General features: G+C 37.5%; 1 protein-coding gene across 2 annotated transcripts; it reads left to right on the plus strand.

Moving 5' to 3' along the window:
• CHODL (chondrolectin) lies at window positions 1-24,525 on the plus strand. Of its 2 annotated transcripts, XM_086675771.1 has the most exons (7): window positions 1-539; window positions 11,905-12,214; window positions 13,099-13,256; window positions 17,572-17,658; window positions 19,518-19,620; window positions 21,724-21,802; window positions 23,113-24,525. In XM_086675771.1, exons 1-7 carry the CDS (start codon window positions 461-463, stop codon window positions 23,113-23,115), a joined length of 819 nt encoding a protein of 272 aa, XP_086531897.1. In that variant the 5' UTR covers window positions 1-460; the 3' UTR covers window positions 23,116-24,525. The 2 variants fall into 2 exon arrangements, with proteins under 2 accessions (XP_086531897.1, XP_025769175.2); XM_025913390.2 differs by lacking the exon at window positions 21,724-21,802 and having other exon boundaries at window positions 6-539.
• The last annotated feature ends 60 nt before the right edge of the window (window positions 24,526-24,585 follow it).

Below are 24,585 nucleotides of genomic sequence, written 5' to 3' on the forward strand. Positions count from 1 at the left end.
ACCGCGCCGCCAGCACAGCGCCGCCGCCGCTGCCGCCGCCGCCTTGAGAGCCGGGACTAGGCACACGGGCTCATTCCTACGCTAGCCAGAGGCCGGGGACAGGAGCACAGGGCGCGAGTGGGGTCCAGCCCGGGGGTCCAGCCCGGGGGTCCAGCCCGGGGCTTCCGCTTCACCTCTGGGGCGGACGCGGGACCCTCTAACTTCTACTTCCTCTCCTTCAACGCGCACCCGCCGTGTGGTGCGCTCTAGCCCATCACACCCGCGCGCGGCACGAGCGCGCCTGGCTGCAGGCCCCGCCGAAGGCAATGAGTGCAGGCGGCCGGCCAGCTGGGCTCCGGCGGTGGGAGTAGGGCCCGGCGGGGAGGCAGGGAGGCTCAGAGGTTAGAGCTACCGCTGCGCGGCGGGCAGAGGCCGTCTTCGCTTCGCGCAACACCTGCTGCTGTCGCCGCGCCGCGCCGCGATGAGCCGCGTGGTCTGGCTGCTGCTGGGCGCCGCGCTGCTCTGCGGCCACGGAGTTTTCTGCCGCCGGGTGGTCAGCGGTGAGTCAGGGGGGCCGCCCGTCGGGCGGATGAGCCGGGAGAGGGGACCGCGGGGCGCGCGGACGAGGGTGGTGCGGGACCGACCGTCCTGGGATGAAGGCTCTCCTGGAGGTTGGAAACCTGTGCAGGGTACGGGGCCGAGATGAGCAGGGGGCGTGGGGGTGGGGGGAAAAGATTGTATTCCGCTTTCTTCCCCTCCCCCGCAAAACACGCACAGAGAAAAGTTTCAATTTTTTGGAAGTGCCTGGTTCCGTAGCTGTGAAGCGAGCTCTGCTTTATCATGAGCACTACAGCGTTTTCCAGGAGTAATTTCCACCTTCTTTGTAAGGGAGTTGGCCACCGGGCAGGGCTTGGCACCTGCAAAAAGGGGTGGGGTACCATGGAGCAGGCAGAGGAAACCCAAAGCCGTAAGAACCACTGCAGAAATGTCACCCCCTGTTGGTCTGGCTCGACTTCAGTCCGCGCACGGTGTTCACTCGGATGATTTCCCAGCCCAGACCTGCTAGCTGTGGGGCGCTCACAGACTCCCGGGCGCACAGCCTTTGTTCTCAGGGAGCGCTGACGAAGAACGGGGGACTGACCGATCCTTGTAGACTCCTTTCCTTTGCACGCCTTATTCCAACTTAGGGACTTCTCAGAAAATGAAGTCAGCTCGAGTTGGGCAGAGGTGTACATGGTAATGACCGCAGGTCCATGCACACAGTAGGTGCCCATTTAGGTGGATTGAGTCAGTGTCAGGGAAATGGGTCAGAATTGGCAAGCTTCCCAGCATTCGCTCTGATTTTAATTTTTCTTCGACTTCTGTTCTGTTGTTGAGTAATTTATATCGTATTCACCCTTCCTTACTTTTGGGCAAGGACTCTTAAAACACGAAGAGTCTCAAAAGCTTAGGATGAATGAGTCGGGCCTTGCAGGAAACTTGAGCATAACCATCCTTATTGAAATTTCTTGAGATGCTGATTAAAGTGTTTCTGTAAAAACGGGAACCCTCTTGCACTGTTGGTGGGAATGCAAACTGGTGCAGCCACTCTGGAAAACAGTGTCGAGGCAGAAAAAAAAAATAAAGTGTTTCTGTAAATATTTGTTGAATGTAGGTGAGCATGTGTTTTAAGTGTGGAAGTTTTTTTTTTTTTTTTTTTTTTAAATGTAAAAAGCACAAATTCCCTTTCACATTCTGTGCATCTGTATAACAGGTGTCACTAGAGGTAGAGATAGATGACAAATGACATGTACTTAATCAGTAGTGAAGCCAGACCTTTAGAAACTGACATATTAAGCTTAATTGTTGCTGATCTTCCCCTCAGCAATATGTGATGTTCTGCATCTTAAGAATATAATTCTTAAATGTCTAGTTATCAATCATTCTCCACTAACTTTTGGCCCTCTGGAGACACTGGAATTAAATACACTGTGAACTATCATTTGGACATACATGCTGCTTATATGGGGGGTGGGGGAGGAGAAAATCAGTCTTTATATTTATAAAATGAAAACTTTACAGTATCAGGTAAGGATGTCACAGGAGCCATAACATTAGATCCTTTCCCCCTTAATTTGGCTTTGAAGAAAAAGTGTATTATATAGACCTGAGTGTGTAAATTACATATTTGGCTGACTTTGTGTTTATGAGAATTACTCTTACAAATAAATGAACAGCACAGACCAGGCTTTTAGCATATGGTGTTTTTTAAACACATAGAAACACTCCATTGACTTAAATAGTATCCATTTGGCATATTCTTGTTTACATGCCATAAACTTTGCGGAAAAGAAATATATAAAGTAAAAACAGAACTTAAAACATTATTGATGAGAAGTTTATTTTGTGTTGTATTATCGCATAAATTGTTGCAAACCTTTTGCTGTGTTTTCCTATTAAATATTTATAAGCATATTGTAGGTGACATCTGGAAAATTTCTAATTAACTGAACATGATTTATTTGATTTAACATAAATGATGATGTTTACTTGATATCAAAACAATTATTTAGTTATGTTTTTCTTATGACTATTTTAATTGCCTTTGGCCCTAAAAATCACATTAAAATTTGATCATTATAAACTTGTGACTTTATCCTTTGAAGACAAATTTTTAAAAATATATTTTCGCCATAATAGCATGAGTGCAGACAGTCTAAAACATGACATGTTGAAAGTTGTAGGTCTACTGTCTGCCTGATCAGTGTTAAGTTTTGAAGTATGCATCAACTTTTTCCTGCCACTGGGGGCTATTTACCAAAATTCTAATCGAGTGTCTGCCCAATGCAAGAAGCTTTCAGGGGCCATTATTAGGAAAATACTTATATTCTATTTGCTAAATATCAGTACAGCTATTAGTAATTTCTATATAGTGTGCCAAAATAATTACTTTCACCAGAAAAAAGACAGGAACTTGCAAAATAATCCTCTATAAAAAATTTCGTTTTAGCACTTTAAAATATTCAATAAGATACTCTCCAATACTTTTAAATACATCACTGTTTTAAAAATAGAAAGCATTATTTATAAATGAAGTTAAAATATTTTAATAAGAAATTACATTTCAAACTTCATAATCATAATCTGTCCCATAAGGGTTAATAGCATCAAGCAGTAATAGTTAAGTGTTTTTATAGGTTAGTGGTCATGCTTATTCTGATGCACAAATATGTAATAAAAATAGATAACCGCGAGAGTAATTTCATGAATTAAAGAATATTTAATGCAAGACTTAATGAATTTATGAGTCAAAGTTGTGAACTACTTTTAGGATCTTAGATTTGTACTGATTTGTTGCTGAACACAGATGTGTAGAGAATATTTGTAGGAAGTACAATCATTTAATTCTGTGACTTTACTGGTAGATAATGACATCTTTAGGACAAAGATAAGAGGATTTTACTTATGGGGACATGGATACATATGAAAAAGAAGTGTTGAAAACTCAGGTTTCTAAGATGGGAAGATATGTCTAAAGAGCATGTGGATACTTTTAAACATTTTAAGTGTTTTAAAGTAATGAATTTTTTTTTTAATTCTTGCTTTTTCTTTTTAGTACACATAGCGGTGATCCCCAATTTGTTGATGCAGCAAAATGGCACTAAGTGTATTTCATGATACCTCCAAATTTCTGCAGAAAAATGTAATATGTATTAATTTGAACTCATTAAAATTGGCATGCGTTTTACATTGGAGACTGGGTGATTTAGACATATTTCTTTTATTGTGCAGATGCCACAGAATTATGCAAGTGCTTGGGTGGTGACCAGTAGTCCATAGATTATTATGATAGCAAAGGAGATACAAAAAAAATCTGCTGAGCGTATCTCAGCCTGTGGTACTATTGCATGACATCATCAAAAGCATAAAGTGATGACAGAGCAGTTTTCAAAGATGCAATTACTTTAAGTATCTCTTGGGCAAGAAAGGAACACATTAATCTTATTACTAGTCATCTAATAAATTACACATCTATTGTAGCCATTACTCCTTAACTGCTATTTTTCATTATTTTATAGTTTTGTTTTTATAACTCTTCTTCCTGAGGAAGGTAATATCTATTACATTAATGTTAAAAAAGAGGTAGTATTATATAAAGGGGTCCAGGGTGGAAACCCAGCTGATGTTCTCACTAGATTTTATAACAGCTTTCTGTGCTAGGCACTTGGCATACAGGTGGATGGCTGTACACAACTTTCAGGCGGGATTGTTTCTTTCACTGTGGCAACATACTACTGGTAATATAACATGCCTGACAACTTGACTGAAGTTACATTTTTTGTAATTGGGAAAAATCCATTTGGGCTTTGCTTTATTTGGAAAAATGAAAGAACTAGATAAAATAATTAAGGCTGCATGTGGTTTGAAAATATGAGATAGATGTCCCAATATTAATCCCATGTCTAATTGTAGAGTAATAGAAAATTCACAAGCTGCTCAGAAAAACAAACTCTCAAGGCACAAACCCTTGCATATAGTAGCAGTGCTAATCAATAACAGATCAACGCTAATAATTATAACAAGGAAAACCCGAATAATGTGTATATTCATCAGTCCCTTTATTTATTCATTAAATATTTCACTTTAGAAAAAATACTACATTTGAGACATATATGGAGGTAGCATAGACATCTGGGTGAAGGCATGGACTGCGGGGCTAGACTGCCTGATTCACAACCCCGATTTATGAGCTGTGTGAATCCGGCAAATTATCTAACTTTTCTATGCCCCCTTGCCTCATTTTTAAAATAGGATGAGATCTACAGATGAGACCAACAGCACAGGATTGTTGGAGGGTCAAGAAGTTTGAAAAGATTTGTGCAGATTGTGTCATGCACAGAGGTGTGTCCCAAGAAGCTGAGAGGGAGCTCAGTATGCAAGTTCTGCGCCTGGAGCTGAGGCCACCTAGAGGAAAACACTACTTTTTCTAGCTCAACAGCCTGTATCACCAGGAAAGAACATCTTTTCCTAATTTACCCAAAGGTGTGGATTGCGCTAGCAGTGAGAACATCCATGCTAAACTACTGATAAATGTCTGGCTATTATTATTTATCTGTATTTCTTTAGAACTCCTAACCACGCTCCCTTTAGGTAAGAAAACTGAGGCCAGGAACATTTAAGTAATGTTCCCAGTGTACCTACAATTCAAGTATAGCTCTGGGATTCAAAACCAGTTCTTTCTGATTGAATGCTTGAACTTTTAAGTCACAAAGTTACTTGGTTTACCATTTGCTATTTAGACCTCACTTTTAAATATGCATAGTAGGGGTGCCTGGGTGGCCCAGTTGGGTAAGTGTGAGTTTGAGCAAGGAGTCCCGTTACCTTCTCAAAGCTTGTGGTATTTCCCAGTGGGAGAGGTAGGACCTTGCAAAGCTGGCACCACCATTCACGAAATGACCCAGGGTTCCAGTTTTGAGTTTGTTTATTAATGTAAGAAAATAGATTCCAGCACACTCATAATAGCACATTATGTATTTAATTGCACTATAAAATCTGTTACAAAAATGAGAGTTTATTATAACAAAACTTTTTTTTTTTAAATAAAGAATAGCTCTTAAGAAGTAGGTGTAATATTGAACACGGAATGCTTCAAAGAATTTCTTTTTAGTTTAGAAATCAGATAACCTTGTTATCAGAGGTCATGTCACTCTGTATAATGTGGGATCTACCCATTTACCAGTTTGATTTTGAGGAGGGGTAAGAAAGAATTAGGAAAAACAAATTATTTTGTGGGATCTGGTAACATGTCCAAAGTTCAGTCAGTCTGCTTTGGGAAAGATTTATCATGTAGATCCTCTTTTGTACAATTTTTTTTCTTTTTGTAACAAAAAGTAGATCATGATTGAGCCATGGGAATTCATACAATATCTTCTATATTTTTATTAAAAATTATGATATAAACTCAATACTCAATATTGACAATATATGATGCTAGTGTGAGGTATAAGAAAAATGTTATTACTTTACTAACAGAGGACTCAACTGTCAGAAAATTAGTAAACATAAGCAAAATAAAACTAAATCATAGATCCTTTCTATTCAGAAAGAAAAAAGTAAACTGCCATAACTTTATGAGTTTGGCTCCACTTTTACATCAAGGTCAAAAACGTTTACTGCCAATATTTAGGTCTAAAGGAATTTCATGACTATGACAGAAGACGAAACTATCTATTCATGGGAATAATAGAATAGCAGAATCTTAGCTGTGACCGTGATAGGAATGTTTACTCTAGTAGGCAGTCCTGAGAATTATCTCTAAAAAAAAGTGCATGTGGATATATGTAGTTCTGTATGCATGTATGTATAAAATTAACAGGTGCAGAATCCTAGGTGGAAAGTCTTTTGTCATGCTTGTATATAAAACAACAATCAAAGGATGTTTGTCCTTGGAGATGCTAGGTGACATTTAATAAATTATTGTTAGTATCAGTGTTGCCTTGTGTAATAACACTGTGATATGGTTATTTGAATATTCATCTAAATATTTTATGGGTAGTAGAAAAGTAGATGGAAGTCGATGTTGTGGGTGGAAGCTTGTAGAATTCTTATTGTTCAAAACAGTCAATGACAGATTTTATTTGAATGTAACATTTAAAGATCAGAGAAAAGGATTCTCCACGTGATCTCACAGAATGAGAAGAGAGGTCATCTCAATGGTTCTCTAGGAAGATGAGCCTTTACAGAAGTGGGAAAAGTTGCTTCCAGAAGATTTGTATTAATGGAACTTTTCTGGGAATTAGGGCAACATTTGTTTCCCAGCTGTTGGAGTTCCACTGCCATGACAGCCAAATGTGACCATCTGAAATGGTGGTGAGCATTCAATAGCTGCTTTCGCTGGTTTTGCTACAGCTTGGACCAAATCTGCACACAGAAGCCGTAGTCAGTAGTGAAATAGAATTGGATGTAAAGAAATTCACACTGTCAGCTTTACTGATGATATATAAACGGTAGTAAAAGTGGACAATGTATGTGTATCCTTTTGTGAAAACAGACTTGGTAGATCTGAACTGCTAGTGACTTTTCCATTCAATGTCTGAGGACACAGCTGATATTCGGTGGATACTTTGGAGTGAATATCTGCCTGTTCCAGTACCTGGCCCCTGTTCTGATCCCCTGAGGGTCCCTCTGTTGTGCAGCCATCACAGTCTCTACCCCCTCACCTACGACCCTGGACCACTCCATCCTCCACAACTAAAGAGAGAATACCTGTCATAAACAATGCCATGCCAGCTACCACCTCGGGCCTGTGCAGTATTAGTAATTACTTTAAATATAATCCCTACCTTAGGTTTTTCTTTTTTTTTTTTTAAATTTTTTTTTTCAACGTTTATTTATTTTATTTTTGGGACAGAGAGAGACAGAGCATGAACGGGGGAGGGGCAGAGAGAGAGGGAGACACAGAATCGGAAACAGGCTCCAGGCTCTGAGCCATCAGCCCAGAGCCCGACGCGGGGCTCGAACTCCCGGACCGCGAGATCGTGACCTGGCTGAAGTCGGACGCTTAACCGACTGCGCCACCCAGGCGCCCCTACCTTAGGTTTTTCTTATATCAGCATTATTTCTCTGTGGACTCACGTAGTGGTGTTAGAAATCTCCACATTGCACTAAAGTTCTCTTAAGCATTTTATTCAAATTACTACCTTTTTAAATTAATTAATTAATTTTTAGAGAGAGAGTGTGTGCACATGAGCAGAGGAGGGGCAGAAAGAGAGAGGGAGAGAGAGAATCCCAAGCAGGCTCCATGCTGACAGCGTAGAACCTGATGTGGGGCTTGACCCCACGAACCATGAGATCACTACTGAGTGAGGATGCTTAACTGAGTGAGGCAACCACATGCCCCTCAAAGTGCTATCATATTTTATAAATGAGTTGATTCTTACCATCATTTCTGTCCCCTCACCATAAATAAATCTGTGTTGCACTTATATTTTAATACATTAAAGATCATGAACAGAGACTTTTAGCATATCAATCCCATGTAGGCACCCTCTGAATTTGTGCTAACCTTGTTACATAAATAATGTTTACTCTTTCAGATTTCTGGTGATTTTTTTTTTAAGTTGGCTTCTTTTTGACATCTTGCAAAACAATCTTGTTGGACAAGCTTAATATTTCAGAAATGCTGGAGTCAAATCCAAGTCTGAGAGTTCTTGGAGTGAAAAATTGAGCAAGTTGAAAACTCAAGGGAATGCAGTTACGATATATTTTGAGACTTAGAAATATGTAAAGGATGTAGGAGATGAAAATGGAAATAGCTTGCGTTAAAAATGCAGGCACAATGCTCACTGGGCTTCATGACATTTTTAGAATATCATCAGGAACAACCATTTTAAACAATGAAGTCATCACAAAATCTAATAATAAATTAGGAGAAATTAAAATAAATAATTGTATTAGAATCAGCCACTGGGACTTCCATGATCATCTCTCAAGGATTATTTATCTGAGACTGATTTGTCCTCTTCAAGTCTCTTTAATTCCATTTTCCTGTGGTCAATCATACTAGCATTTTCATTTTCATTAACAATCAGTTGGGGAAGTCTGTTAATTTGTTCATATTATTCAGTGTGTTGCTTCTGGGTCCGGATCACAGTTAATGAGACAGAGAGGACTACTGGGTGTTGTGCTTGCATTGTTCCAACTGCTATTGTATTAGATGGCTGTTCTCAGCTTGTGTCATGATACTGAATGCCTATCACTCAAACACCGTTGTGAGGTTAATGGCCTCTGGATTCCTGCTCCCTCCTGACTTGAGTGTCATCATAGGTCATTAATTGCTGATTCTGGGGGAGAATGGATGTGGTACCAATGTTGACTCAGTGTGGTGTACTATAATTAAGAATCCAATGTTTGAATGCTGTAGTTTTTAGCCAGTGTTTAAGTACAATAACTCTCCCTCCCTCCGCTACTGACAAATTTTTTTCATCAGCCACAAAATTAAATATCAAGTGAAAAAAAACCTTCAATCCCAACAAGAATAATGTTCATGAAGATGAATCTTAAGAAAGCAGTAAAGCTATGCCTTAATTTCTTAGCATTTGACTTTATTTTACATTAAATGCTTCATAGTCTGTTTTCTGAGGCCAAATCTAAACTGAACACAGAAAAAGACTAAGAAAGCAGTGGAGGCTATGGACAGTGGGTTGGGATAAAGAAATAACAGACAGAGAGGGATTTGTGGCGGTTTTTAAAGTTGATAGCAGAGATCAGAAGTGACCCAAAGAAGCTAATGAAAAACAAAATGAAACAGGTTGGTCATTCTGGAGATTGTCTATCATTTGCATACATGTCTGGTGATAATAAGGGGGCAAATCTAAACAACAGAGCGATAGGACTTCCCTTGCTGGTAGTTAGCTGAATCCTGTACACTCTAATATCCCTGATATGTATGTGGATTTATTGTGGCCTGATGTTATTATCATCCATAGTGTAGTTAGGAGGAAGTCATTCTGCTTCATATGTAGACAAATGTGAAATTCACATGTAGAGGTGTATGAAATTTGATTCTGAGAGATTTTTTTTTTTTAATTTTTTTTTTCAACGTTTATTTATTTTTGGGACAGAGAGAGACAGAGCATGAACAGGGGAGGGTCAGAGAGAGAGGGAGACACAGAATCGGAAGCAGGCTCCAGGCTCTGAGCCATCAGCCCAGAGCCCGACGCGGGGCTCAAACTCACGGACCGCGAGATCATGACCTGGCTGAAGTCGGACGCTTAACCGACTGCGCCACCCAGGCGCCCCTCTGAGAGATTTTTTTAAATCAAACTTTTGCCTGTGTCTTTAAGTCTTCACAGATGTTGTTAGAGCAGAAGTAAACTAGTGATGTCACACAATGAAGTTTTATAAAAGATGATATTCCATTAAGAAGTCTCAAAAATTATTCTAAGCTTCATTTGTTGTCACAAACACATATATGACTTAAAAATATATGTATATATGTGTATATATGTACACACACATATTTATGTATATACTGACTTTGAAAATCTTTAGAGATATCAGAATAGGTGGCTTAATCAAGTGCTGTAATTCATAAAAACCTTTAAAATACAAGTATAAATATAAATTACATTTTAAACTTCCTTTCCAAATTCTGATTATTCTATTTATTTATTCATGGATTTTGGACATTTTGTGGTCCCCAATCTTTATTCCTAAAGAAATATGCAATAAAACTAGCAATAGTTAAGATTAACTGTAGGGAAAGGTAAATTTAAGTGAATTTGGATTTGATTTTAATGAAATTCTAATTTAGGGAAAATTTAAAAGAAATGCAGTGTTACCCCTTTCACACTCATAAAGGAATTAATCTCAACCAGTCTAATAGGGCATTTTTTATAATAAATTTGAAGAAGTCATTTTTATTTGGTGTGTGTTTAATACATAAATGGAGACTCTAAAGCTGAAAAATAATTTGTTCTCAAGTCTGCTAAATATTTATCACCTAATTTGTTTTTAGCTCATTGTTTAACCATCTTTGAAAGATGAGTTTCAACAAATTTCAGCCTACCCTGCTCTCTATCCAAGTTATAGAAATTAAGAATAATTAGCAATTGATGAGATTTTTATTTTTTTATTTTTTATCTTTTTAAACATTTATTCATTTTTGAGAGACAGAAACTGAGTGTGAGTGGGGGAGGAAGAGAGAGATGGGGAGGCACAGAATCCCAAGCAGGTTCCAGGTTCTGAGCTGTCAGCACAGAGCCCGACGTGGGGCTTGAACCAACGAGTTGTGAGATCATGACCTGAGCCAAAGTCAGATGCTTAACCAACTGAGCCACCCAGGAGCCCCATCTGATGAGATTTTTAATAGCTCCTTTATTTCCTGAAGTGTTTATTCCAACCCTAAGCCATTTGGCTTTTTCATATTTAAAATGCACTTCTTTTCTGTTTGTTTGTTTTAAGTACTTGATTCTCTAAGTTCAAATTTGGGAAATTTTATTTGGAGTTTATGACTCATTTGAGCTGCCTGTGTAAAAAGAGAGGTCATTGGCTGAGCAATTGACACTCACACATAGCATGTCCTATAAAACCAGAAAATATTCAGAGAATTGGTAATGAGAATTTTTCAAAGAGTACTCTAGAAATCTCTCCTGTCACTTCTAATGCTGTATATTAATAAGTTAATTATTACTAGAGTTACCTTCATTCTGGCCTCTATTAACTTTCAATTTCAGTGTATTTGCTTTCAGATATATACAATAAAAGCAAATGTTTACACCTTAAATTTTGCCACCTTGTATCTTTTTTATGATACCTTCTATACATTGGTTTTTACTTGTTTTAAAAATTAAGTTCTTTTGTGAATTATTTTTCTTTCATAACTTTGACCTTTTAGCTCTCTTTGCTCTAAAAGAAAAAGCAATTTCTTTTGCTAGTTTCGTTTGCTATGTAATTGGTTTGTATCTAAGCCAGAAGAATCATGAGTTCTCTTAACACACGTTTTTTTGGAGTCCTGTGTTTAAAAGTTCATATTACAAGTTTACCAGGGAATCATTTTGCTTTTATAAATTGATAATAATAATTAAAAAATAAACTCTATAAAATGATTCCATGGAGGAATCATTCTTGGGAGAGTGTATCCTGTTTTGATTGGTTCTTTTTTTTAATATTTATTTACTTTTGAGAGAGAGAGAGAGAGTGACCAGGGGTGGGGCAGAGAGAGAGGGAGACACAGAATCTGGAGCAGGCTCCAGTCTTTGAGCTGTCAGCACAGAGCCTGATGCGGGGCTCGAACTCATGAACTGTGAGATCATGACCTGAGCCGAAGTTGGAAGCTCAACCGACTGAGCCACCCAGGCGCCCCTTGATTGGTTCTTTAATCCTAATTCATAGTAGCATTATGAATATAGTTCAAAGAATCAATGCATGCTATCTTTTTTCCAGGCCAAAAGGTGTGCTTTGCTGACCTCAAGCATCCCTGCTACAAAATGGCCTACTTCCACGAACTGTCCAGCCGCGTGAGCTTTCAGGAGGCACGCCTGGCTTGTGAGAGCGAGGGGGGGGCCCTCCTCAGCCTGGAGAATGAAGCAGAACAGAAGTTAATAGAAAGTATGTTGCAAAACCTGACAAAACCAGGAACAGGGATTTCTGATGGTGATTTCTGGATAGGGCTTTGGCGAAACGGAGAGGGGCAAACATCTGGTGCCTGTCCAGATCTCTACCAGTGGTCTGATGGAAGCAGTTCCCAGTACCGGTGAGTAGGGATCTTGAGGAGTTACGTGTGCTGTGGGGGGGACTCGAAAGGGAGGAGGGAGATTTCTGGGTTTTTTGTTTTGTTTTGTTTTTTTCTTTTTTTTAAAAAAAGTCAAATAATTTCTATAAATTGAAAAAAATTAAAATTGTATTTAGAGTCAAAACCCTTTAGTGATGAAAATCACAAGTATTTCTAGGTGAAGGCAGAAATATTTCTAGGTTAACAAGACCAGATTTGACTTTGGACTTTAAACAAATTGTAAATAATGGAGGAAGAAATAGGTTATTTACAGAAAATATCTACATATGTACTGAGAGGTACAAATTTGGTGACAGAAGAGACTTACATACATGCTGGCATCTCGGAAGCAGTTCTCGAAGAGCTTGATTTTATTTTGTTGGATTTTAAGAATGCCTAAGGTCCTTCTTCCTCCTCAATCTTGGGAGCCAAATAGAGCCTTACATGTACCATAGCAGCAATTTTATACTCTACAACAAGGGGTCCATCTGCAGACGTACTGAGTGTTACTGTAGGAGAGAGTGCTGGGCTTTTGTAAAGAGGTTAGGGTATCTCAGTGCAAAAGTCAGCTGAACTGGCTCATTCATCTCTATGGTAACAGCTTCTTCCTCTTTATGGACATTACTTGGTTGAGGATGTCAGAATAGAATGGGCTAAATGGGTGATGGATATTCAGAAGGGCACTTGTGATGAGCACTGGGTGTTACATGTAAGTGATGAATCACTAAATTCTACTCCTGAAGCTAGTATGATACTATATGTTAACTAACTGGAATTTAAATACAAAAAAACCTTGAAACAAAACCAAACCAAAAGAATAGGGTGGTTGAAATCACTTAGAGGTGTTCCTGTTGCTCTGTTTGCAGTAACTGGTATACTGATGAACCTTCCTGTGGAAGTGAAAAGTGTGTTGTGATGTATCATCAACCAACAGCCAATCCAGGCCTGGGGGGGCCCTACCTTTACCAGTGGAATGATGACAGGTGCAACATGAAGCACAATTACATCTGCAAGTATGAACCAGGTAGGAAGTCCTGTAAGGAGGTACAGCAGATGTTGGGCGTATTTGCTTCTATTTTTATCTTCACTATTTGTATTTAGGCTTCACTTCCTTTGGATCCTTTTGTTTCTCTGCTATGAAACGTGGAATTACTTTGTACCTTGTCATATCACTCAGTGTACTGAATTATACTTCATGCTCTAGAGCAAACTGTCCAATCAGTCAAATAGAAGGGAGTAACTAGACACATCTGGAGACATGTCTTTAAGAGAAAAGAACATTTTTCTGTGAAAGTCAGAGTGTTTTGGAAATAGGTTTTCCAAAGAACGTGTATCTATCTTTAAATATTTTAAATAGTTAGTGTAATGTGTGTGAAGTAGGTATAAGTCACCAGAGCACCTATAGATTTACACACGTGGACAGCAGATCTTTGGGTGATTATCTGGTGAGTTTAAGGGAACAAAGCAACTTTCTCCTGGAACATTAGCTTATCATTTGTTGGCATGTGCTCCTCAGTGAAAGTCAGACTGATTATGGCTCATTGAACCGCAGTGGAAACAAAAGTGGGGACCTGTGCCATGTTCCTCCCATGATTGTCATGCTTTGGAACATACCTCCTTAGATAGCTTTTGTTTGAAGTCTCCACCTTCTTGCCCGTCAAGCACGTGGGAAGATTGCATTGACCTGAGCTACACTGGTGTGTTTTCCTGTTGAAATAGTAAATTTGAATTAGTGTGAAGAGGACAGATCGACTAAATTAAAATTTGACCAAAAGTGGACACTCAGCAAAAACTCTGTAAAGTAATTCTTTTTAATGACCTAATAAAGTCAAACTAGATACTTAGGCTTTAATTTTTTTTTTTTTGATGTTTTTCTCCTCCTCAGTGTTGGGAAGTATCATTTTAAATCTTTTGAGGGGCTGTCTACTTGACCTCATAATGTGTTCATGGAAGGCAATTACCATCAAGTACTGCTATTTCCATTATTCTCTTGAAATTACATGATTCCTTTTCTCATAAGACCTTAAAGCCCAAGGGATTATTTGGATTAGATTTACCCTTCTCTTATATTTATCCTGCTCTTGAGTATATTAGCCAGCTTTCTATATCCCTGGTGAGTTTATTCTTTAAAGCCCTAAATCCATCATTACCATCCTAGAAGCCTTTGCAAAGCCAAATCTGTTATGCACTTACGTTCTTTGTCTTTATTTTTTTTTATTGGAAAAATATAAAGTTGAAATTCTCTGATGTTTTAAATTTGTGACACTATGTACTTGAATGCAACAAAGTATGTTACAGAGCATTCTTTAATACAACGTCTTTTTCTCCTTTCTTTGAGCTTTTAGGTAAACTATTTGACCCTTTGTACATGTGTCTATTTTCTTTTATTTTGCATTCATACTTGCCAAATTATTCAGGACACTATCAACCTCAGAATCTTCTTTACTTGTTTTACATTAGGTAATTTAGGTTCATATTACTCAGGAAAGAGCATTTAAGATAAAAAATATTTTCTTCTTTATCTTCTGTATTCCACCTAAATCTTCAAATAACCTGTGCTTTGTGAATAAGATTCCTTTATGTATTTTTTTGTTTTTGATGCACGTGTACAGTTTTATAGTTACAAATATATAACTATGTGTATAGCATTTTTATTCTTTATTTTAACTGGAATATTTTCATCTTTATTTTCTATTTGTTAACCTTCTTTGAGCTTAGTGTTTTGTTTTTAGGGGATGCTGGTTTGATGAAATTTCTTGCTTATATGGTCAGTGCTTTTTTAGTGGAGAATGATTAATTTCTGGTGGCGAGGGGTTAAAGGAGTAAGCAGTGAGATTTATTAAAATTTGTGAATTAGACCACTTATTTTGAACTTTATTCTCCAGTTACACCTGAAGTACTGTGTGATTTGAACTTCATCTCCTCTTTCTGCCCCTGCATGCCATCTAATAATATGACCAATGATATCTGAAATAATAAACAATTAACCTAGTAATTAATGAAGAAACTGAATAACTCACTACTTGATTTTTTCACTCTTCTGTTTTTTGTTATTGTTCTGTGAGTTACATATCTACTTTTTGTGACTGTCAGTGTTTTCCTAAGACATTTTTAAGGGGATACTGCTGAATCTAATTTTTGTATTCATTAAAATTGCATTATGCACTCTTGTTCTTAGACATTAAATATAGTATACATGGGATTAAGTTTTCAAAATTTTGTTAATCAGAAATTACATCAATTTAAAGATTTTTAAGAGTATTTTCAAAAATAACCAGTTCTGGGTTGCCTGGGTGGCTCCGTTGGTTAGGCATCCGAATTCAGCTCAGGTCATGATCTCATGGTTCACAAGTTCAAGCCCTGCGTTACGCTCTGTGCTGACAGCTCAGAGCTTGGAGCCTGCTTCAGATTCTGTGTCTCCCTCTCTCTCTGCCCCTCCCATGCTCATGCTCTCTATTTCTCAAAAATAAATAAAAATATTAATTTTTTTTAAATAACCAGTTCTGTGTTAATAAATAGAATAATATCTGTATTATTTATTCAGCAAATACCAGTTGAGCACCGACTGGCATAAGGTGCCTCAGTTCTGTAGAAAAATGAGTGTAGGAAAGGACCATATCTAAAACCTCCAGGAGGCTATTAAAGTGTTAGAGTGAGATATGTACACAAGGGTAATAAATATTCTTACAGGATGGTGTATGGTAAACGTCCAATAAAGAGAGACTACGTGGCCAAATAAAGAGTAGCAAATATGGTATTAAAAATAACTTAACATGGGGCGCCTGGGTGGCGCAGTCGGTTAAGCATCCGACTTCAGCCAGGTCACGATCTCGCGGTCCGTGAGTTCGAGCCCCGCGTCGGGCTCTGGGCTGATGGCTCAGAGCCTGGAGCCTGTTTCCGATTCTGTGTCTCCCTCTCTCTCTGCCCCTCCCCCGTTCATGCTCTGTCTCTCTCTGTCCCAAAAAAATAAATAAACGTTAAAAAAAAATTAAAAAAAAAAAATAACTTAACATTATAAACTAATTTAAAATGTTGCATGTGTTTTTTCTTTTCCATCATTTGACAAACATAAACAAAGAATTATATTTTTGAAGCAAAAGACAAGTTTACAGGTTTTTTTCTTACTAATTCAGTTTACTTTCACTGAACTGTTAATTTAACAAACAGTGCCCTAGGGGGAAAAATAGGTGGCACAGCAGTATCAGATCATGGTAAGAAATTTTGACACTTTGTAATTGCATGGCCACTGGGGAGGTCTTGTCTCATAAAACCAGGAAAGAAATAACCTGCAAGCCTTAATTTATTATTGTTTTTTTTTTTTTTTTTTTTTTAATTTTTTTTTTCAACGTTTTATTTATTTTTGGGACAGAGAGAGACAGAGCATGAACGGGGCAGGGGCAGAGAGAGAGGGAGACACAGAATCCGAAGCAGGCTCCAGGCTCTGAGCCATCAGCCCAGAGCCCGACGCGGGGCTCGAACTCCCGGACCGCGAGATCGTGACCTGGCTGAAGTCGGACGCTTAACCGACTGCGCCACCCAGGCGCCCCTATTATTGTTTTTTTAAAAAGAAATACACACTACTCGAAAGCAAATCTAAGTATGGCACTGTTTTTCTAGGACAGAAATGTGCTTTGGAATGTTGTTCCTTGAATCATCAATTCCCAGTGCAATCCGTGTAGTCATCTGCTGATTATTACTGCAAGGAGAAATCTAAATATTGTACTGATATGCTTGTCTTTTGAATTGCAGTTAGCGTCTCACATTCTTTTATTATTTTTTTTAATGTTTATTTATTTTTGAGAGAGAGAGAGAGAGCATGAGCGGGGTAGGGGCAGAGAGAGAGGGAGACTCAGAATCCAAAGCAGGCTCCAGGCTCTGAGCTGTCAGCGTAGAGCCCTACAAGTGTCTCGAACCCATGAACCATGAGATCATGACCTGAGCTGAAATCAGACGCTTAACAGACTGAGCCACCCAGGAACCCCAGTGTCTCACATTCTTATGCTCCCACTTCATGCTTCTCTTTGCCTTTCTTTGTACCTGCTTGGTTTCATTATTGCCAAAGCAGGCTGTCATCAGTATAGATGCGCTGTTGATTCGTAAATGCAGATTTGGGTTGCAAGGAGTCACCAAGTAGATCCAGTTGCAAAGATTCACCAAGTGGATACTTTATTCAAAGATAATTAAATGATGACTTTACAGTTGAATAATTTCATGTACCTTTATTACTCTGAAATAAAAGCTATGATGTTTACATTGTTTTATAATAAACTTTTATTTTCATCTACATTTGTATTTCTTTTTTTATCATTGTATATGTTGTGTGTACTTATTATTTACAGAGATCATTCCAACTTCTCCTGTAGAAAAGACGTATTTTACAAATCAGCCAGGAGATACCCATCAAAATGTGGTTGTTACTGAAGCAGGTAATGAATTCATGTGTTTTTTAACTCCTCTATCAAGAGCAGAAACTGTAGTTTTAAACTCTGCTTCATGTTAGCCCTAACTTTTCTTATTGCTTATTGATGGGGGCAGTAAATTTGGCCTCTGGAATTTACTTTTGAACTAGGTTAAAACAGATAATGCTAAGCTAGTTTTTTGAATAGAAGAATCTATTTTGTTTCCTTTTGATTTTTCACCTCAGGTAGATGTATCTAGTAATAAACCAAGTAATCCACATGGAAACCTGGATTCACAGGGAACTTCCCCAACAACATGTAAGCGTTATGATGTACATCAGCACATTCAGCGGCCGGCAGACAGTGGTGTGCTGGTAAATGTTTAGGGAGAGACCAGTGTGGGAGTGGATATAAAAGAAAAAGCCTGATTTGTAGCCTTTGTAGATTCCTGTGGTATATTATACTCCCACCATGGCTGATTTCAAGCTATCAAGGTGACATCACTGGTGAACAGAGTGGACAGAGTAGGTATAATTAGCTCTCAACCCAGCTGTCCTGAGCATACCAGTCTGCAAAAGAAATCATGAAATCCCAGTGCAGATTGCACATTCCCTGATTAGGATTTGAATCCCAGTCAGAAACTGCTCTAGGAATTAGTTTGGTGCTCCTTTTTGCATGGTCCTGTGATTTTGGGACAGAAATCTTGATATTTCCTAGTTGCTTTGTGAAGATTGAGCCAAAGAGCCAGAGTCTCAGAATCTTTCCACAGGTGATCTAAAATGTGAGGAAGAGTAGGACATACTTTCTCTTTTTCTTTACTGTTATGTATAAAGGATCATGATGGTATTTTGAAAAGGAACGAAAATACTTCCTGAGTCCTAAAATGCTTGAAGTTTCATGTCAGGGGCTCAAGAGTAGGTAAAAGCATACCCCATCACTGGACCTCAGATAATAATATATCTTTAGTTAATAAAGGACGTGCTGTACAGTAAAATGGATAGTTTGGTCTAAGTCTGGTCCATTTTGAACAGAATTGTTCAGATTGGTAATGATGACAACTTTTGATTTGCTAGCTAAATGCATAGTTTTTCAATTTGCTTTTCTTGTATGAACATGACATTAAACCTTACTGCTTTTTACTTTTCAGGTGCCTGATTTTAAAATCATTCAGAACATCTAAACCTAACTAAAAATATTAGTAAATAATTATATTAGGAATATTTTCCCTTTTATGACATTGAAAAAATGTTCAATAAAGTCATTTTAGTCTGTTTGGGACTGAAGTGTGGCAGTTTTTACTTTTCCAAGAATACTTAATATTGTGTAATGGAACAGGACTAAAAAATGATTCATTTTAGAATTTAATTAAGATCAAGTCTTTATGCTTCTGGGGTCTTGTGTCTCTGGCTTATGACTGTATCATCAGTTAATTTTTTTGTATTTTGATTTAATCCCAAAGTCTTAAGTATCATCATGGCACTGACCTTATTGGTTAGGATGATTATATGACCAATAAATCAACAATTACTTTAATAATCAGTGCTTGTTTTCCTAAGTAATAGCTGAGAATTAATGAAGTGAGATAGATAAGATTATTAATATGTTATGAAAACTAGCCTCTATCTGAACTGTAGATTTAATCGTAGGTTTAGAAATATAGACACTGAATTGAAGCATGGCAACCAGTGAAATATGATTTTGTTTTTAATTTTTATTAAACCTGAATATATTATTCTATTAGGTTATTTAATATTTTGGGAAGAAATTTATTTGGAATTTAATTATAATAATTTTATTTTACCTTGAATTTTTGGGCAATTTTATATAATGTTAGTGTGAGAATTCTGCCTCTGCCATCTTTTTTACTGACTGTTTTACTTCTGTAGGCATAATTCCTAATCTAATCTATGTTGTTATACCAACGATCCCACTGCTTTTATTGATACTGGTCGCTTTTGGAACCTGCTGTTTCCAGATGCTGCATAAAAGGTAAATAATTCATGTATGCAGAGACAACTTAAAAAGTTTTATGTAGGTTTTTATAACTCTTTAAAAATAGTAGTATAAATTATAGTTTTACTTTGTCTCAAGAAAGTTCTGAATTTTGGAGCACCTGGGTGGTTCAGTCAGTTAAGTGTTTGACTCGATCTCAGCTCGGGTCTTGATCTCATGGTTATGAATTCAAACCCCAGGTTGGGGCTCCACTCCCACTTAAAAAATAAAGAGAGAAAGTTCTGATTTTCCTATCTGTCAGTACACACCCCATGTATCCAGTCTAATAAGATAGGCCTTGAATACAGGATTCATGTATTACCTCACTTAATATTCACAAGTCATATGAGGTAGGTGCCCTTTTGTTTCTGTTTTTCGGTTGAGAAGATGGTGGCTTAGATGGGTTACGCAATTTTGCTTTGGTTCTCACAGCTTGTGTGGGTGGTGGATCTGAAATTTGAATCTTTGTAAGCTTACAACATATGCAACTACTCTATACTGACTCTTATTTCTTACATATAAGCATTAATGCTAAGCCTTTCAATCTTGACCCCAAGTTGTATGCAAGACTTGATTTTTGTAAGTGCACTCTATAATACTTTTTCAAAAATTTAAGTCATAGGCTTTTGTTTATTTCCAAAGGGTCTTCTGAGTAGAGGAAATCAAGTACAATGGTAAAAGTATGTCACTTTTAGTATGCATCTTCAGCCAAAATGATATATCTTAACAGCAAGATTCTTCGGAGTATTCTTTTATATCTATTTAGCCATATCCCCTTGAGTTAGAGGTGAAATTTTTTTCATTTTAATATATGAAATATAAATATATATTAAAAGAAAAAGGAAAAGATGTTGGATTTAAATAAGAACATATTTGCTAGAATAAACTAGCCATCTTTGTCAGTATTTTAAATAAGAACTGATCGAGACAGTGCCGTCATCAGGGAAGGACTGCAAATGAAGTCATTTTTCTCTTTGGATTTTAGTTTATCTTCATCTGTTCTGAAATAGACCATAAAGAATCTACTAAGTAAAAAAAACCCTAGAAAGAAACAATTAAATAGATATAAACTGTAAATGGTTCACATAAATTGTTTAAAGGATCCAAAGTGTGATGTACAGGCTGTTTAAATAAGACATTTTGAGTAACGATAAATAAAGCCTGGCAAATTAATACTACACTTTGTATCCTCTGGGTTTTCCAATATATAGGTGAAGCACAGTTAGAAATTTTGTAATATTTTGTACAGAAAAAAGACGATAGTAAATATCTCGTTTCTTTCTTCACGTCCTAAGACTAGAGATGAAAAGATGATTAGTCATTGTGAAAAGCAGAGAAGTAGAGGAAGGATGTGATATAAATCCCCCCTTAACCCAGAAAACTGTTAAGGAAGAGCTGTAAATAACAAATCAGCTTGAAAAACCGATTTTAGGGTGGCTCAGTTGGTTGATCATCCTACTCTTGGTGTCAGGTCAAATCATGATCCCAGGGTGATGGGATCAAGTCCAGAGTTGGGTTCCACACTGTGTGTGAAGCCTGCTTAAGATTCTGTCTCTCTCTCCCTCTGCCCCTCTCCCCTGCTCATGCTCTCTCTCTAAAAAAAATGTTTATATATATATATATATATATATATATACACACACACACACACACACACACACACACACATACATATACATATATACATACACACATATATATAGATAATAGATCTATAGATAGATCTATAGATAATATAGATCTATAGATAGATCTATAATATCTATGGATAGATCTATTATCTATGGAAAAACATTTATAAAAAAAGAAAAATTGATTTAAAAATATTATGCAGGCATTGTCATCTCTAAAATAAAAATTACTATAGTGCCAATAACTGAGTTTTCTTTAAAGTTTGTTTTCCTTCTTCCAAATAGTGTATTATTGTGGAGATTCTATTCATGCAAAAGTTTCCAGGTTTTTGAAGATCTATGGAGTTTTCACTTGTTTGAAATTCCCAGAGTGAGAAAATAAACCAAAGTAGGGTACCTCCAGATGCCCGACTTAGATGTAGTGCTTAATTCATTCGTTCTTAGATCCTCCCCTTTTCCTTTCTTCCAGGAAAGCAAGGAGAACCTTCATCAAAGACTCAACTCCATTATCATCTGAGTGCCTTGCAGAAAGTTTAAATTCCAATCTGGTACACATGATGGCTTATATCATTCCATGTCATGTTCAAAATAGTAACTCTTGTTTCCTTAACTGGTAGTAACTCTTAAATGAAATACTAATGCTACACAAAAAAGTTACCTTCATAACTTAACTGCCTTTATTTACCATTTAAAAAATGTCATGTTATTTATAAACTTTGCTTGATTTGTTTTTTTCCTTCATGTTAGATGACTTCATAGATAAAGATGTGTTGATCTTACTTATTTGGAAGCAAATCTCCAAAACCTATAATTTGGACATATTTTATTAGTAGTAAAATCACAGTTAAACTGAAGTCAATTAATATTATAGAATTGTATTGTTCAGGCTTGTTAGGAAGAGTTCTTTTCTTTCTTTGAAGGAGTTCTGCCCTCCCCACCTACACTGAGAGTAACTGGAATGTAGTACCTGTGGGGAGTGGGGCAGATGCGGGGGAAGGGAGGTCTGTGTGGGGCAGGAAGTGCATGACACAAGGGACCAGAAGTGGTTACTTGATCCAGGTGAGGGTTCATTCTCTGGAAACTAGACCCAAAGGAATCTAGATCTTGATAAGTAGCCTAGAGGAGGATGACTTACATAAACTCAGGAATGGGCACTTCTGCAGGAGCCTGAGCAGTGGCCATTTTATGGAAAGAGTGAGGAGACAGCCAACTCTGATACAGGGGCTGGAAATGTGGGCTCAGATTCCACGTCCAAGGAGAGTGAAGTTCAGTCTCAGGTCTAGAGGAACAAAGTTATCAAGGCCTGAATCTACTTTGAACTACATTGGTTGCAGAGACTGAAGTCAAACCAAACTTTCAGGGATTAAGCCACTTAACTATAAAAAAGGAAAACTGAGGGATGGTGATTAGGAAGGTCTTTATACTTAGGACAAAAACACTGTTTCAATCCTTTAGCATTAAATGCAGCATATGTGAATGGAAGAATATCCACAAAGCAAAATTTCAAAATCACTTATCAAATAAAATGAAGATTTATTGGTGATTATAATGAAAATTGTTGGTATTGTTTCAGACATATTTGTGGTGTGTGTGTGTGTGCGTGCGTGTGCGTGTGAATGTGTCTGAATTCTGTACTACAAAGTGTCAAACAGAGATCATTCTATTTTTTTCATTATTTTACATGGTCTATTTACCATCTTCACATTCTGGAATAATCTGGAATTTTTTGTAGATGTGCTGGTGAGAGAAGAAAGACCCTTTCATAAGAAGGGTTTGCAAAATCTCCCCTGGGACCAAAACATGCCTATTTCAGTAATAAGTCTCAGGCATTGAACTTACTTCTTCTTATGTTTTTCAGTAAAGGAAGAACAAAAACTAGCCCAAACCAGTCCACCCTGTGGATTTCAAAAAGCACCAGAAAAGAAAGTGGCATGGAAGTATAAGAATCCATCGACTTGGCTCCAGCACAGAAAATAGAATTTTAGAATTCTGGATCTGCATAAGGAATGGCATCTAGAACATTCGCTTGGAATGGCTTGAAATCTCAGAGGATCTGCAAGATGAACTGTAAGCTCCCCCTTGAGGCAAATATTAAAATAATTTTTATATGTTGGTTATTTCATTTACAAAATACGCTGTGCTAACAATGGAGTGAGACATGCTTATCGCTAAAGGATGCACCCAAACTTCAAGTAAATGGAATGGACCATGCAGATAAAATTGCTGTCAACACATTAGAGAAGTGTATGTGTTGGAGGCAGTTATTTTTGTTTCTTTCACCTTTCATAAGTTGTAATCTAGTTCATGTAATGTAAATTGTATTAAAGTTTACAGTGTGCAAAAATATTTTACCTTTACATAAGTGTTTGATAAAAATGGACTGTTCTAATATTTATTTTTATGGTGTTTCATTTTTCAGTACATGCTGTTTTGATTAAAGAAATTTATCACTATTTTCAGCTGAATCCACACACACATAGATAAATTACCACAGAAAATGTTTCTTTTCTAGAAATGGTTCATCTTCTTTCAGTTTCTCTGCTCTGGGGTCAGACAGTGTTTAGGAAATCTCTTCAGAAATAAGAAGCTATTTCATTAACTGTGGTGTAAATTTACTCAAATATTTTACTTAGAGGCAAGAACTGTCTAATTTCAATTGTGCAAGACATGTGCCTTACAATTATTTTTAGTTTAAAATTCAACAGATTTTGTAATAACTTTGTTAATAGCTGTATAAACAATATTATACTCCGTCTAGAACAAAAAAATGGCATACACAATATAAATCATATGTCTTCACATGTTGCCTATATAACCACAAGTAGCTCTCCAAGGGGTTCTGGAATCGAGTTGGTCCTTCCCTTGCCCACAAAACAAAGACAGTTGTTTGGGGGTGGGGATTAGCAGTGAAAGCAGCTGCAGAGTGTGCCTAAGGTTTTCCATAGCTCTGTTCAGCCTCCATTAGCATGTAAGGTGGTCTTATGGTTGGGACCAGGTGCGTCGTCACCACCGTCCATGTGGAGGTAAGCACAGCACACCGACATTTCATGAAGGAGAGAAACTATGATTTAGTGTGAAAATGGGTTGGAGGGCATCAGTGATCAATCATGTGTTCGTATTGAGGATTCGTCTGAGAGAGTGAACTGCGGCTCCTCTTGTCTTCTGCTAGTTTCTTCAATGCTTGTGTCTCCTCAAGAGACTTGTAACTATCTGGTCTTCAAATGTCCCTGTGTTCCTTTTAACTAAATAAAAAGTTCTTGTTTCTGACGAATGGCCGTGGGTGTTGTCTAAATCTTTTAAGTGAACAAAATATAGATCTGTTTGCATCAGC

This window comes from Puma concolor, chromosome C2 (genome assembly GCF_028749965.1).
Source record: "Puma concolor isolate L17-30 chromosome C2, mPumCon1.1.hap2, whole genome shotgun sequence".
Lineage (NCBI taxonomy): Eukaryota > Metazoa > Chordata > Mammalia > Carnivora > Felidae > Puma > Puma concolor.

Bases quoted from the DNA above. Each gene is read 5' to 3' on its own strand.
- CHODL (XM_025913390.2), top strand. From the start codon at position 461: ATGAGCCGCGTGGTCTGGCTGCTGCTGGGCGCCGCGCTGCTCTGCGGC. The intron at 540-11,904 runs GTGAGTCAGGGG...TCTTTTTTCCAG, and splicing joins CTGCCGCCGGGTGGTCAGCG to GCCAAAAGGTGTGCTTTGCT. The intron at 17,659-19,517 runs GTAATGAATTCA...TTACTTCTGTAG, and splicing joins TGTGGTTGTTACTGAAGCAG to GCATAATTCCTAATCTAATC.